The sequence below is a fragment of the Callospermophilus lateralis genome, chromosome 1 (assembly GCF_048772815.1).
Source record: "Callospermophilus lateralis isolate mCalLat2 chromosome 1, mCalLat2.hap1, whole genome shotgun sequence".
In the NCBI taxonomy this organism is placed as follows: domain Eukaryota; kingdom Metazoa; phylum Chordata; class Mammalia; order Rodentia; family Sciuridae; genus Callospermophilus; species Callospermophilus lateralis.
Window position 1 is genome coordinate 39,085,843 of NC_135305.1, and position 13,990 is coordinate 39,099,832.

Consider the following 13,990-nt stretch of genomic DNA (forward strand, 5'->3'; position numbering starts at 1 on the left):
TTTATAAGTCATTAAGTAGCGATGAAATTTTAGGAATTTATATGAATTCAATAAGCTGGTTATTAGGCTTTGGATCTTAAGTGTCGCCCAAAGGCTCATATGTTAGAGGCTTGGTTTCCAGTGCTATCAAGAGCTGGTGGAACCCTTACAGAGGGGCCTAGTAGAAATAAGAGGTCACTGCTGGTGTGCCCTTGCAGGGATATTGGTACCTGGAGTTCTTCCTCTCTTTTTTTGCTATGTGACCATTATAGGGAGAGCAACTTTGTTCCACCACATGCTGTGGTGTTTGATCATACCATGGCCCAAAGTTGGAACTAAGAAACCAGGGACTAAACCTCTGAAACTATGACAATATAAATCTTTCCTCTTTTAAGTTATTTATCTTAGGTATTTTGTTATAGTTATGGAAATCTGACTAGCAGAAAATTGGCATTAAGAAGTATAGTTATTGCTGTGACTATACCTGATGATGTGGTTCAGTTTTTGGATTTGGTTTGCAGAAGTTTTGAAAAGTTTGTAGAAGCAGATTAGAGAAAGATTAGAACATTGTAAGCAGAACTTAATTTTGGTGAGAGTTCAGAAGAACAGAGTGTTGTCAAGAATTCAAACAGTAAAGACTAAGCTCATTAGGTTTCAGGTGGGAATGAGGGCTCCTTTAAGGGTTGGGCTAGAGGCCATTTATATTACATTCTGGCAAATAATTTGTCTGCATTTTGTCCATGACCTGTAACCTTGTGGGGCACTGAGTTTAAAAGTGATGGACTAATTAATTAATTAATTTTTCTTGTAAAGAAAATTTCATGGAGTCACAGTATTCAAGCATCATCATGAGTATTGCTGACTGCTGCCCCCCCCCCCCCAATTTATAATAAAAGTTGGGGTGGAGGGAGGAAAACACATTTGGAAAACTTGCAAGTTTTTTTTTTCCCAGAAAAGGGGTGTATTTAAAGTTGTATCCAAGTAGGAAATGGTTGCTAAAGAGATAAGTGCCATTAAAAAGGAGTCAAGTACTTTGTACAGTACACTAGGAAAGATACCTTGGGAGAATCTCAGAAATTGGCAAAAATCCACAGGCCCAAAGTGTAAAAGTGTAAACCTGTTTGAGTTTGTATTGAAAATAGAGCCCAGGGTGTACTATTTACCGAAGGGTATATAGAAAATTGTCCCCCAGTTGTCTCATATTCATTGACCCATATTCATTGGGTCAGACACTCAGAAACTACTGAAATTAAGGTTCAAGTAGACTCAATCGTATGGCTTGTGCATGGCAGGTCTTGGCATCATCCATGTGATGCTGGGTTTGGAAATGTACAGCAAGAGTTGTAGGGACACAGAGGCTTCCATTGAGAAAAGTCTAAAGGGCCAGACAGTGTGTTGCAAGGGTACCCAAAAACAGCCCCTAAGTGGGTGGTGTGTGAAGCCATGAGAGTGAAGCCAGAACTGCAGTGGAGACTCCCAGAAGTTAGAAGTGCCAGGAATACAGACTGCTTGTTGAGAAAAGCCACAGGAAGCAAGCAGAACCACCCCAAGATAGAGGCCCTGCAGGCTTCTGCCAACAAGGCTGTAGGGGCAAAGCTGCCTAAGACCTTTGGGGCTTACATAAGGCTAATAGGTGCCTTGGATGCTGTACGTGGAACTACAGGATTTAATGTTTTCCTTGCTGGGTTTTAGTCTTGCTTTGATCCAATCATTCCTTTCTATGCCCCTATTCCTCTCTTTTAGAGTGGGAAAATTTACCATGTGCCATTGTGTCCTGGAGTTATGTAACTTGCTTTTTTATTTTTATAGGGACTAAGAGTTTGCCTTGAGTTTCAGAGGAGATTTTGGACTTAGACTTTTCAACAATGCTAGACATTAAGACTTGGGGGACTCTTGGAGATGGACTGAATGCATTTTGCATTGTGAGATGGATATGAGCTTTTGAAGGGGAAAGGAAGAATATTATGGTTTGGGTCTTAAGTACCTTCCAAAGGTTCATATGCAAAAGACTTGGTACTTAGTTGATGGCACTGTAGGGAACTGTGAAAACTTTGAGAAGAGGGTCCTGACTAGGAATGATGGTATGCATGACTATAATCTTAGTGATAAAGAAGGCTGAGGCAGGGAGATTACAAATTTGAGGCCAGCCTTGGACACTTAGTGAGATTCTGTCTCAAATGTAAAAAGATATATATAAAGAACTGAGGATATAGTTCAGTGGTAAAGCACTCCTGGGTTTAATCCCCAGAACCCCCAATTAAAAAAACAAAACAAGTAGGGTCTGTTGTGGTAGGAAGTGAGGTCTTTTTACCCTCTGTTTTTCTTCCAAATTGACATGAGGTGAGCAGATTTACTTCACCACATGGTCCTGTCCAGAATGTTTGGCCTTACCACCAGTCCAAAGTGATGGAGCCAAACAATCAAAGGACTGACACCTCTGATACAGAGAGCCAAAATAAACCTTCCCTCCTTTTAAGTTGCTTACCTCAAGTATTTATCATAGTGATGGAAACCTAGCTAAGATACTAGTTAAAAACTTTTAAAGAAAAGTTAAGTCACTTATATTGTGAAAAAAATTCTCTGATACTGAGGATACTGTCCATGGAAGGTTGGTTAAAGCATATCTCAAAGGTGATTTCGGAAAATAGAATGAAACATGTTCTGTCTATGAAGGAAGAACTTCAACTGTCAGTTTTCAGTTTTTAGGTAAGGAGTATAAATGCAGTAGACATATAGTTGTAAATTCTAAAATAATTTATTGGCTTTTAAATTTTCCTTCTTTTAGTAAGTAGAGAAATATGCTTATGGCAATTGTATCAGTAAATGGTCTTGTTAGAAGTCCATGTGTACTCAAGCTTGGTCATGAAGCAGAACTTAGAAAAATGATCTTTTACAAAAATGAGAGCATAGTTTAGAGAAAGGCATAAAGGGAGAATGCACCACTGCTTTACAAATAATGACACGATATCATTACTGGTCCTGGTTTTAGGAGGCCAATGGAAAGTGATAATTATCAGATCCAGAAGAATGCTGCCTCACAGCAAACCATAGAGAACAAGATAATTAAGCATGGAAGAATGCTGCACCCCTCCCCTGACTCAGGCAATGGCAAGGCCCTACTGAGGTGGATGGCGCAAGGCGTCCATCCTCTGGAGGAGCGCAGTATGTTTCTGGGAATGGGCTAATTTGTTTTTGTATTCCTTTAATAAGTATAGTTGTGACTTCTCATATGACCATTAAGTATGAAGGAAAAAACATGACTTTCCCAGTTAATACAACTACTTCTAAAGAATGGATCTGTTTGCTCTAAATGCAATGATTCAGCTGTGGAGCGTAAATTGTTAATGTCTAATGAAAAACTCCCTGTATTCCTGTCAAGGAAGTTTTTGAGAAATTAAATTAAAATCTAGAGAAGAAAAATTAATGTTAAGAAGACAGATTAGTGCTTAGTACTGGGCAACTTGTTCTTGTTCCTGTGCACAATGGTTTGTGCTCTTACTCTTGTTTGATTAAAATTAATAACAAGTCAACCACTTGCCATAACCATGGCACCGGTTCCAGTCAGTAAGTCAAGAAAGAATAGTCAAGGTATAGGCCAATAGTTTGGGACATTTGTAACTATTATTAAAAGTTAACTAAGCAGAAACAGCTCAAAGCAAAACACGAACTGAAAGTACAAATGTTTGCTTATGCATAAGCCAAGATATATTCTTCTATTCTGATTGTAGCTAGGTAATATTTTGTTTCTTTGAATAATGATTCCTGTTTTGTAACCACAAAGTACTGTGAGCCTGCCAAAATGAAAAGTATATATGATCAACTTCACAAGTAAAGATTGGGATCAACACCTGCACTTTGGTGTCTGTGTTGTTTCTCCACCCCTCTTTCGCCGACTCCTCACCATCCATTCGTCTCCTGAGACCCCCTGTTGGAGCTGGTCTCCGACAGAAGAACACAAATTAATGAATATCTGGACATTACTCTCTTTCTTCTCTTCAGTCTCATGTTTTTATCCAACTTGCTGAAACCACAGCCAGTGGGCAAGGAAATCATTGAGATCTCCTGGGTTCTGTCTCCTGGACACAGAACAGAGTGGAGACAGATAGGGAGGGTTTTATCTATAGGGATATGCTATCCATTCAGCATAGCAACAGGAACAAAACATAAATATCTCAAAAATTACCCTCTACTAAAAGCAAAATCATTAAATGTGTTAAAATAAAATATAAAATAGTGGTTGAAATAAAGTTTCAACTTGGGCTTAATTTATTTCATCATGCATCTCTAGTATGTCCCACAACTTTTTAAGTAAGTTTGTGAAAATATTTAATCATAAATATGAAAATTACTTTAGAAAAAACCAGTCTTCTTAATGACTATGTAATAAGCCAACAGACTAAAATGTCATTGTATGGTAACTGGCTTGGTATGATGGGCCAAGCCCTGTGGGGTTCAATATGAGTGCTCCGAAGTGGAATGAAAGGATGTGGCAAGAGATAGCTTTGCAAATGATTTTAATGACCTTTGAAATTAGAAATAGATGTTCTCTGACAAATAGCTTAACCTCAATTTTCAGTTGAAGTCTTATTGCACTGTAGCTTTTCAAACAAGTTATAGTATTATAGAAAAGTCGATTTTGTATATGCAGGCTTATTTCTTGCTAATTGTACATTACCCATAACCCATTTTCTAATTTAAAAAATCACATTCCAGAATGGTAATAGATACTGAGAAATAATGACTAGAACAACTAAGTTTCTTTAAATGTCAGTTGCCTTTAGAAAATCTTTTTTCTTCGCAGTGTCTTAAAATTCTTTACACTTATCTAATACTCAATATTGAGTCTTTTCTTAACCAATGTGATAACTGATCATTTATAGTTTATGGTTAGAACAATTTAAGTTTGTACCTATACAACACAAAGTGGCAATTTGTAGATTTTATAATTATTGTTAATTATTTATATTAGTCATATCATTCTATTACATAGTTATACAGATATAATTATCAACTCTTACTGTTGTTATAATTGATCACCCTTGAAAGTTGGAATTTTGAGCAATTAAATAATGGTTACTTTTTGCTAAAAACTGTCTACCAATAAAAATATAATTCTTTTAATAAATACTGGTAGTTGCCTACCTAATATCCATTCTTACTTTCTTCTTATTAAATAAAAATCCCAGCTTTGTTTAGTTTGAAAGTGTTTCCAGTTGTATAACACTACTCTGGAGCTGTTTGCAGTTTACAAGGTTCTCTTCCGAAAGACAAAGTCTTAGTTTTTCCTGGAATACTTTTGCTTTCCTAGTAGCGGCACAGCCACGAACTGCTTTATTTTCCTTCCTTCCTGAAGCATGGGTATGAGCTGCTATGTGAGCAAAACTGTCTTGAGATCATGTGTTCACAAGCAGGAGATTGTCAACCAAATGCTTAGCTGGCAGAATGGAACGAGAAGGAGCCCAGGCTACAGGTTATACCATGAAAACCCAGAGTCACACATCAGTGACTCAACCACTAAAAATCTTATTTAAGAAAAATAAGTTACAATGGTCAGGTTCTTTGTTATTATTGGCTGACTGCAATTCTAACATTACTGCATATGTATGTAAGTATGCTTACATACTTATCACACTTTGAGTGAGAGTACAGAGATGATTATTAATGTAGTTAGGAGTTGCAGTTTTCAGGATAGATTTGTGCTATAGTGAGGGATTCTTGTCTTTCTCTGAACGTTTTTTGGTAGAAGAGATATCATTAAGAATAAAATACATTTAATAGAATCTGAGAGTAATGTTGAGGTGAAGCAAAAACTGAAACCACAGACATTTGAAAAAAGGTGGTAGTCTTTACACATTTATGAAAAGGACAATATTAGAACAACCATTTTTGAAGCTTGCAATTCTGTATAAACATAAAATGGGAAACTGCAATTTTATGAAATTGTGAAATATTCCATACCATATTCTCATTTTAGTGATTTGTAATGTACACTTTTAGGCCTGTGAGAAGTTTTGCTGTAAATTAAGTTTTAATTCAGACATTTCCCAAATGTGCCGTGTGTCCTAGTTTGGTTCCCTTGAAAGTAGACTCTGAGGCAGATTGGAATATGGGAGGTTATTTGGCATGTGATGCCAGGAAGCATTGGTAAAGGTACAGGGGCACAAAATGGGGAAAGCGGGAAAAACACTAATTAATATCCAGAGAATTGCAGCTACAGACAGCCCAAGTTAAATCTTGATGGAAAACTCATACACATCAGAATTACCCTCCCCTTGGTCTAGGGCTGCCTCGAAGGGTGTTGATTTCCTGGTGCTTCTAACTTGTCATGAACACAAAAAAATGGACCCCAAGTGCAGGTGTAAAGACAAGTAAGAATTAATAATTAAAAGGAAGAGGTTTATTTCCACCTATGAAAAACACGGCAGAGATTTTTTTCCTCCCCTCTCTTCTAATCAAAACATTTATCTTATAAAATGTTTATAAAATTTTTGAGACATAAAATAAACATTTGTCTACTTTTGACTTAGGAATTAATTTTGTTAAGGACCTGGTAGCCTTATGCTTGAAATATAAAGATTGAGAGAGAACTAGTACTCTGAGCTCCCAGTACACCCCCAATTTTTTTCCTACTTTTTTTTGTGATAATAGGGGTTGAACCCAGGGTCTCATGCATGCTAGTATAGCACTTTGCCACTGAACTACACCTCCATTCCTCCCCCTCCTGGCTTCTAAGAGGCATTTAGAACCTAACACTCAGTGTTCCTTTCTTTTAAGTTGTGAATGAGTTTCTTCATAAAGATAGGAGAGCTTTATATTTCATCTGGATAAAGCTAATTACCTAACATAGATAGTCACGCCACTTACCAGGTAGTTAGGATGAACTATGTGTGACAAATGGTGCTGTCAATTCTTGATTGGAAGATTAGCTTTGGTTCATTTTGAAAATGTGTCTGTAAGGAGTTGTATCTGCTTGACTACACAAAATGATGAGATTCCTCTGTCTCTGTGTTACTTATAAATTGTTGACCCTTTTCCTAAGAGAGGTACTTACAGAGAAGGAATATTTTTCCATTTAGTGATGCTAAACCAAAGATGAGGTCAGGCTATACACTTACTGCATAAGTTTATTCAACAACCTGAGAATGGAGAAATGGGAATCTAGCCTCACAAACTTCTCAACCTGTTGGGAGTGTGGGATTAAAAAAAAAAAAAAACAATGAGGGGGAGGGAATATTCATGTCTTTTCTTTGAATAGGTGGAGATTCTCTACAACTCAAACACCACATCTTTTTTGTTCTTTTTATGGCTTGGTCTGGTGCTTCTTGTCATGGAGACTGGTTGGTGTGCCAGTTAGTATGGAAATTAGATTTTAATGAAGTTGGCAGTTCCTGGTGGTCACGGTGGCCACCATCTTGGATCCAGCTGGGTTTGGCTAAACCACCTGAGGAGGAGCTTCTGATCTTCAGGCATCCTGTTCTCAAAGATAACCAAGACTAAGGGCCAGGTGCAAAATCAGCTATGCCACCTGGGGAGTACAAGATTAGGGTGAGGTAGCACACTCTTCTTCTCTAGGTATTTTTGGGTTTTGTAAATCTAAAAGTACTCTTGTCTTTGGCCTCTTCGTCTTGCTACTGGGACTACCAGAGTATATTAGACTTCCCAATTGTCAGCATGTGCATTGTTTTTACCAGAAAAAAATATTTTCTGGCTGCTCTACTCTGTTCATGTAGGCATGAATGCCAGGGAATTAACATCTGCTTTCTAGACCCCCAAACATCCCTCAAACTATGACAGATGGGAATTTGTGGGTAAATGCCACTGATCTCAGATTTTAGGTAAGTTTAAGGTTTGTCTTCAACATTGTGTGTGGGTAAGTCTCCAGTTGACAACAGTCATTCAATTTCTTTATTGACTTTCCTTCTTGGACTCATTTCCACTCCCTTGAGAGTGCTACCCGGCATCACCTTCCAATAAATTACTTTTACTCAAATTCTTATTTCAGGGTCTGTTTGGACTGGGGAGAAGTGACGTTAAGATCATTGATGTAACTGGGGCTCTGGGAAATTGTCTTTGTTTTCTCTTTCCTTTTGCCCTTACTCTCCTCAGTCCTTTGGCTAGGTATTATTGCTGGTTTTTTCTTTACATTTAATAATATCACCTAGATATTATTACTGGTCTTTTCTTTACATTTAAGGAAGCTGAGGGTCTTTGTGACACCTTTCCTTAGTAACTAGAGCAGATGGATGAATCCATTGTGATGCTCTGGAAACACACACCCTGATTGATGAAGACCCTGCCCAGCTGCAGCCTCATGCCTCCTTCCTCCCCATAAAAACCCTTCATGCCCCTAAGACGTAGAAGACAGAGGTTTGAAGAGCTTAGCCCTCTGTTCTTCAAGTGGGCCTAAATTCCTTTCTACCAACACTCATTTCCAGAGTATTGGAACTCCAGCCTCAGGCAACCTGAACATTTCCTTTTGGTTACTATGGTACCAAATATAAGGGGTCAGTGTGGTCGAATGTTCTTGTAATCCCAGTCTCAGCTACTCTGGAGGCGGAGAATTGCTCAAGCCCAGGAGATCAGGGCCAGCCTAGGCAATACAGAAATATCTTGTCTCTTACAAAAAAAAAAAAAAAAAATAGATCACCATGCCAACAGGGTCCGTTACTGGAAGTAAATAGAATCTGATGATCCTTGAGATGCTAGAGCATCATTAGGACCTTACTTATAGTGAATTAGGATGATGCCTAGGTGTAAATAATATTACTGGAATTTGAGAAATATGTGGTATTGTATTAAAATGATTGTGGAATGTGTTGGTGGTTGCCATTAAGATATAGAAAGAAGAAACAGTTACCTTTGGTGGTACAATTCTCAAATCAGTGCACAGTGGAAAAGCTACCTGGTATTTACAGAGAACTTTACCTCCTATTAATGCACTGTGTGCCCTTCTTTCTATGTTAGTACTGGAAAAGAACTAAAGAATTCCAGTGGATGACCACACTAAAACACAAACATCCCCAGAACCACAAAACAAAAACCCTGAACACCATAAATATGTGATGATGCATATGTACAAGACAGCAAAAATTGAAAGAAAATTGTTCTAATTCACCATTTACCCCATGTAGAATCCAGCTTTCCAATGATCTCATTGTTTCCTCTCTCTTTGCTTTCTCTTTATTCTTTTCCTCCTCTTTCCTGGTTTGCAAGAGCAGAAAAGAACAGGTACTTTTTTTGTTCTCTCTTTCTTTTCTGTAGAGTAGCAAAGTTTTCTCTTTTATTGTCTTTACTTCTATAGAATAATACTTTCCTCCCCAAATAGTTTAACAAGAGGTGCATTTCCTTCCCAGTAAGGATATGGTTGGAAACTACTGAGATTAAATATTTTCTCTACTGTGCATACCTTAGTAATTACATGACACAGAGTTACTAAAATCTATTGCTTCTTTTTAGGGGAGAAAAACCTCATTGGTAATATCATAGAACCACTAGAAGAGAAGCCACATTTTATCCACAAGTGACCTGCAATTCACAGGGCATTAAAAAAGTGTTTCTCATATCAGCTCTGGTAGAAATGTCAGTGGGATCAAAGTTTAGGAATTTAAAGAAGCCATTTCACCTAGGTTTCAATATCCAAACAGAGAAACATCTTCTGGTGAATTCTAGAAGCTGACAGAAGGCTGATATTTATATATATTCTCTCTCTCTCTCTCTCTCTCTCACTCACACACACACACAAACACACACACACACACACACACACACACACACTAAGAATTGAACCCAAGGCCTCACACATGCTAAGCTAGTGCTCTATCTCTAAGCTACATCTCCAGCTATGTCAGAGCCTCTTAATGGCAAAAGTCCTATAGTCTTGTTCTATTCTTCCATATACTGAAAACTGATGTCCTGACAGTTGCCCCTCACTGAATAACTGAGGGGTTACCTCTTTTAAAAACTTTATAATCAGAAACAAATACTAGAATCATTTATATATCTTCCTACTTTGAAAAACTACAGCCAGTTTTTAAGTTTCAAAAGTGTGCCATCAAAAAAGATTACCCACTTTAAGAGCATATAAGGCGATATTAATTGTAGTTTTCAAACCTGTGTCAATGTATAGGTTATATAAAGCAGTCTGTGATTTCTTATTGAGTCCTCTGAATGTTTCTGATCAATGCCTAAATATGAGGCATGATGATTGTTACTAGAAATATGACAAACATGGATAAACTGCATACAAGGCCCTGGGAATGTGGATATTTAGGCTTCTTGGAGGAGTCAGGAAGTGACCATGAAGGAAATAACACTGGATCTAGGGCTAAAAGTGTTAACAGGAATTGGTCTGCAGTATTTCAGACACTGTATTTGGATCTGGGAACATTGGGTGACCCTGATAAACACGGAAAGGGAAGACTCTCTGGATATCAGGATATGATCTAGAGGAAGACAGACAGGTATGCTGGCTGGGCTACTGGAGGGCTTTCATAATTCTCTTGTTCTTGCTGAGGTCCCTCTGCAGTCTTCCTGCCATGCCCAGTGTATTTTTTGTTCACCAAAAGATGTTTCTTTGTTTGGTTATTGAAACTTAGGTGAAACAGCTTCTTTAAATTCCTAACTTTGATTCCACTGACATTTTTACCAGCGCTGATATAAGAAACACTTTTCTCATGCTCTCTGATTTGCAGGTCACTTGTGGATAAAATGTGGTTTCTCTTTTACTCATACTATAATATTACCAATAGGTTTTTCCCCCTAAAAAGAAACAATAGATTTTTTAGTAACTCTGTGTCATGTAATTACTAAGGTTTGCACAGTAGGGAAAATATTTAATCTCGATAGTTTTCAACCAAATCCTTACTGGGAAGGAAATGCCCCTCTTAAGGATAAGATCTTGTTAAACTATTTGGGGAGGAAAGTATTGTCCTACAAAAATAAAGACAAGAGAAAACTTTACAACTCTACAGAAAAGAAAGAGAGAACAAAAAAAGAGCACCTGTTTTTTTCTGCTCTTGCAAGCCAAGAAAACAGAGGGAAAGAACAGGTAAAAGAGAGAAACAATGATGTCATTGGAAGGCTAGATTCTATGTGGGGTAAATGGTGAGTTAGAAATCCTTAATAGTGTAGAAGGCTCTAGAAATGTCTAAGAACATATATGTCTAATTGAGATTTTTATTTACTATATGTGATAACATTTGGCAAAATTTCTGCTCCTTTCAAATCTTGTTTAGCTAAAGAAGGGGAGATAATAAAATCTATGGGTTAATACCATGTGCACATGAAGAAATGCCTAGAAACTACAAGACAACTGCACCATTTAAGCCACCTTTCACTTGGTTATTTGCAGATAGTATAGAATATTGATTTCAATTGAGATTATATATATCCCAAGGCATTGAGGGACACTAATTAACAAAAAGACTTTACAGAATTATGATGAAGAGTTTGAAACTAAATTTTATGTGTTCCTTAAGTCAGAAAATGTTTTACACTAATTTTCATAGAATACTAAAATTTAATATGTTCTTTAAAATAATGAATTGAGTTCACTTGTATTTTTTTAAAAATAAACAATAAATACACTGGGAATGCCCAAAAGTTCAAGTCCAAAGTTTCCTCTGAGGCTCAGGACAAGCTTGTATTTTGAAAATCTGTAAAAATCAAAAGCAATTTACAAGTATTCAATATGTAAAGAGTAAATATTCCCATTCACAAAAATAGGGGCATAGAAAGAAGGGATAGGACCAAAGCAAGACTGAAATCCAACTGGCAAACAAGTCCTGGATCTCCATGTTCAGCATCTGGGGGACATAGCATGGTGATGTTTTGTCCAAGGAATTTGTGCATCTCTTCCCTATGGCCTTGATGGTTGAAGCCGAAGTGGCCCTTCTGTTGGCTTGTCTCAGCTTAATTCCTGCAGCCTTCCTCAGTGGATGTCCCTGGCATTTCTTAATCTTGGGGTTCTCCACTAATGCTTTGGCTTCCTTTTCATATCTCCATGCATATTCAGGGGTTCCCTGCAGAGACTCAGACCCTTCTGCAATTTGTGTGGGCTCCCAGGTCTTCCTTTGAAGTCTTGGTGGAAGCCTCTATGACACTCTAACTCCAGGATCCTACATTCCTGCAGAACCAGCACCACATGGTTGACGCCACGGTCTGCTAACATCTCAAGCAGAAGTAAAGCCTCCAGAAACCTTAGCTGCAACAGCCTCTGAGTGTCTGGGTGGCTGAGCATATTGAAAAAACTTCCTAAGCTCCCTTGTGCAAGAAGGATGCCCCATTGGTCTATTCCCTTAAGTCTGAAATCCATATGAACTTTCCAGCTTCTGAGATGATCTCAAACCATCTTTCTCATTGTCTCAGAGTAAAGTCTTTCGCATTTCTTTAGTGGCAGGAGTGTCTTTAACATTCTTAGCCCGAGTTTTACTTTCACCTTTCAAATCCAAGTGTTTCAAATATTTCTGCTCCTGATTATCACCATAAATTTGACTAAAAGCCACCAGCAATGTCCATGACACTGTGTGAATACTATGCTGTCTAGAGATTTCTTCTACCAGATTAAGAAGTCGATCACTTTTAAAATCAGCCTCATAGAAAGTCTGAGGACATGGGCCAAACACAGACAATTTCTCAGCCAGAACATAACATGAATGGTATCTAGCCTAATTACCAACAGTGTTCTCCTTTCCCTTTAAACCCTCTTGAACCCTGCCTTCACAGGCCACAGTCCTATTGGCATTCTAGTCTTCTGAGCTCCCACCAGAACCAGCCATTAAGCTCTGCTTACGACAATCTAAAGCATTCTGACCTGCACTGCAAAACACCTCAAAATTCCTTCCACCAATTCCAAAATGCTCCCCAAACTTATGAACCACATGGTCAGATTAGTCACATCAACAACACCACTTCTTGGTACCATTTTCTGTTTTAGTCAGCTTTTTTACTGCTGTGACTAAAAGACCCAACCAGAACAATTGTAGAGGAGGAAAAGTTTATTTAAGGGCTCACAGTTTCAGAGGTCTTAGTCCATACCACAGCAAGCTCCATTCCTAAGGGCTTGAGATGAGGCTGAACATCATGGAAGAAGAGTATGGTGGAGGGAAACAGCTCACATGATGATCAGAAAGTAGAGAAAGAAACTAAAATTGCTTTTATATTCATATTTTGAAAGATTAGTTCTTAGTTTTTATTTCACTTTCTATGCGTATTAATATTTATTCCTCATTTACTGAGTATCATATCTCATTTATACTTTTTACATTTGTCAATTAAATATATTTATAAGAATATACAAATATTAAATTTTCTAGAATGATCAACAATGGAACCAAAAAGGGAAATATAGAGCTATTAAAAACATTTCAAAGCTGAATGTGCAGGTTGCAATTTGAACATGAATATACTGCCTTTCAATCTGAAATTTAACTGATTTAATTCAGGAAAAGTTTCGAAGCTTAATAAAACAAAAATGTCAATGACATTTCTATTCTTATTCTATTTGTATTAAAAAGCAAAGTATGGGTTTAAAAGCAATAATGTCATAAGTTTCTAAGAGCTTTACTAGGACTTTTCAAACTATCCTTACAGATGGGGCTCATACATGCAGAACTTTCTACAAAGTAGAAATTTATCCCCTAAATTGAGGAAACATCTGGGCAGACTCAGATGAAATCAGAATGCCATAATCAGCTTATAATACAAACCAATTCAAATGGAAAGAGGCGATTCTCAAAAAAGAAAACCCATTTTGAGAATAAAGAAACATAACTCAAAACCTACAATTTATTCTTAATGATGCTTCATTTTTCATTTGTGTTACAGCAGCCTTCTACCCAGGGGCAAAGATTGACAGACTATTCCTTAGTTCCTTAATTTTAGCTGTCCCCTTAACTATGACTCTGGGGCTGGAATGCACAAACAGGGCAATAAATCAGAAGGAACAAAGAACTTTAAGTCCATAACACAGAGGAGGGAAGAAGAAAAATATGCTGAAAAATTCTCTTTCCAT

At 37.5% G+C, this 13,990-nt stretch overlaps 1 protein-coding gene across 1 annotated transcript in view; it reads right to left on the reverse strand.

The window, feature by feature from the left end:
- Positions 1–12,341: 12,341 nt before the first annotated feature.
- Positions 12,342–13,990, reverse strand: part of Vwde (von Willebrand factor D and EGF domains) — a 92,327-nt gene continuing 90,678 nt past the window's right edge. The window contains exon 28 of the mRNA XM_076853432.2: positions 12,342–12,581. Within this exon, the coding sequence (XP_076709547.2) occupies positions 12,342–12,581 (240 nt within the window). The remainder of the gene's footprint in view (positions 12,582–13,990) is intronic.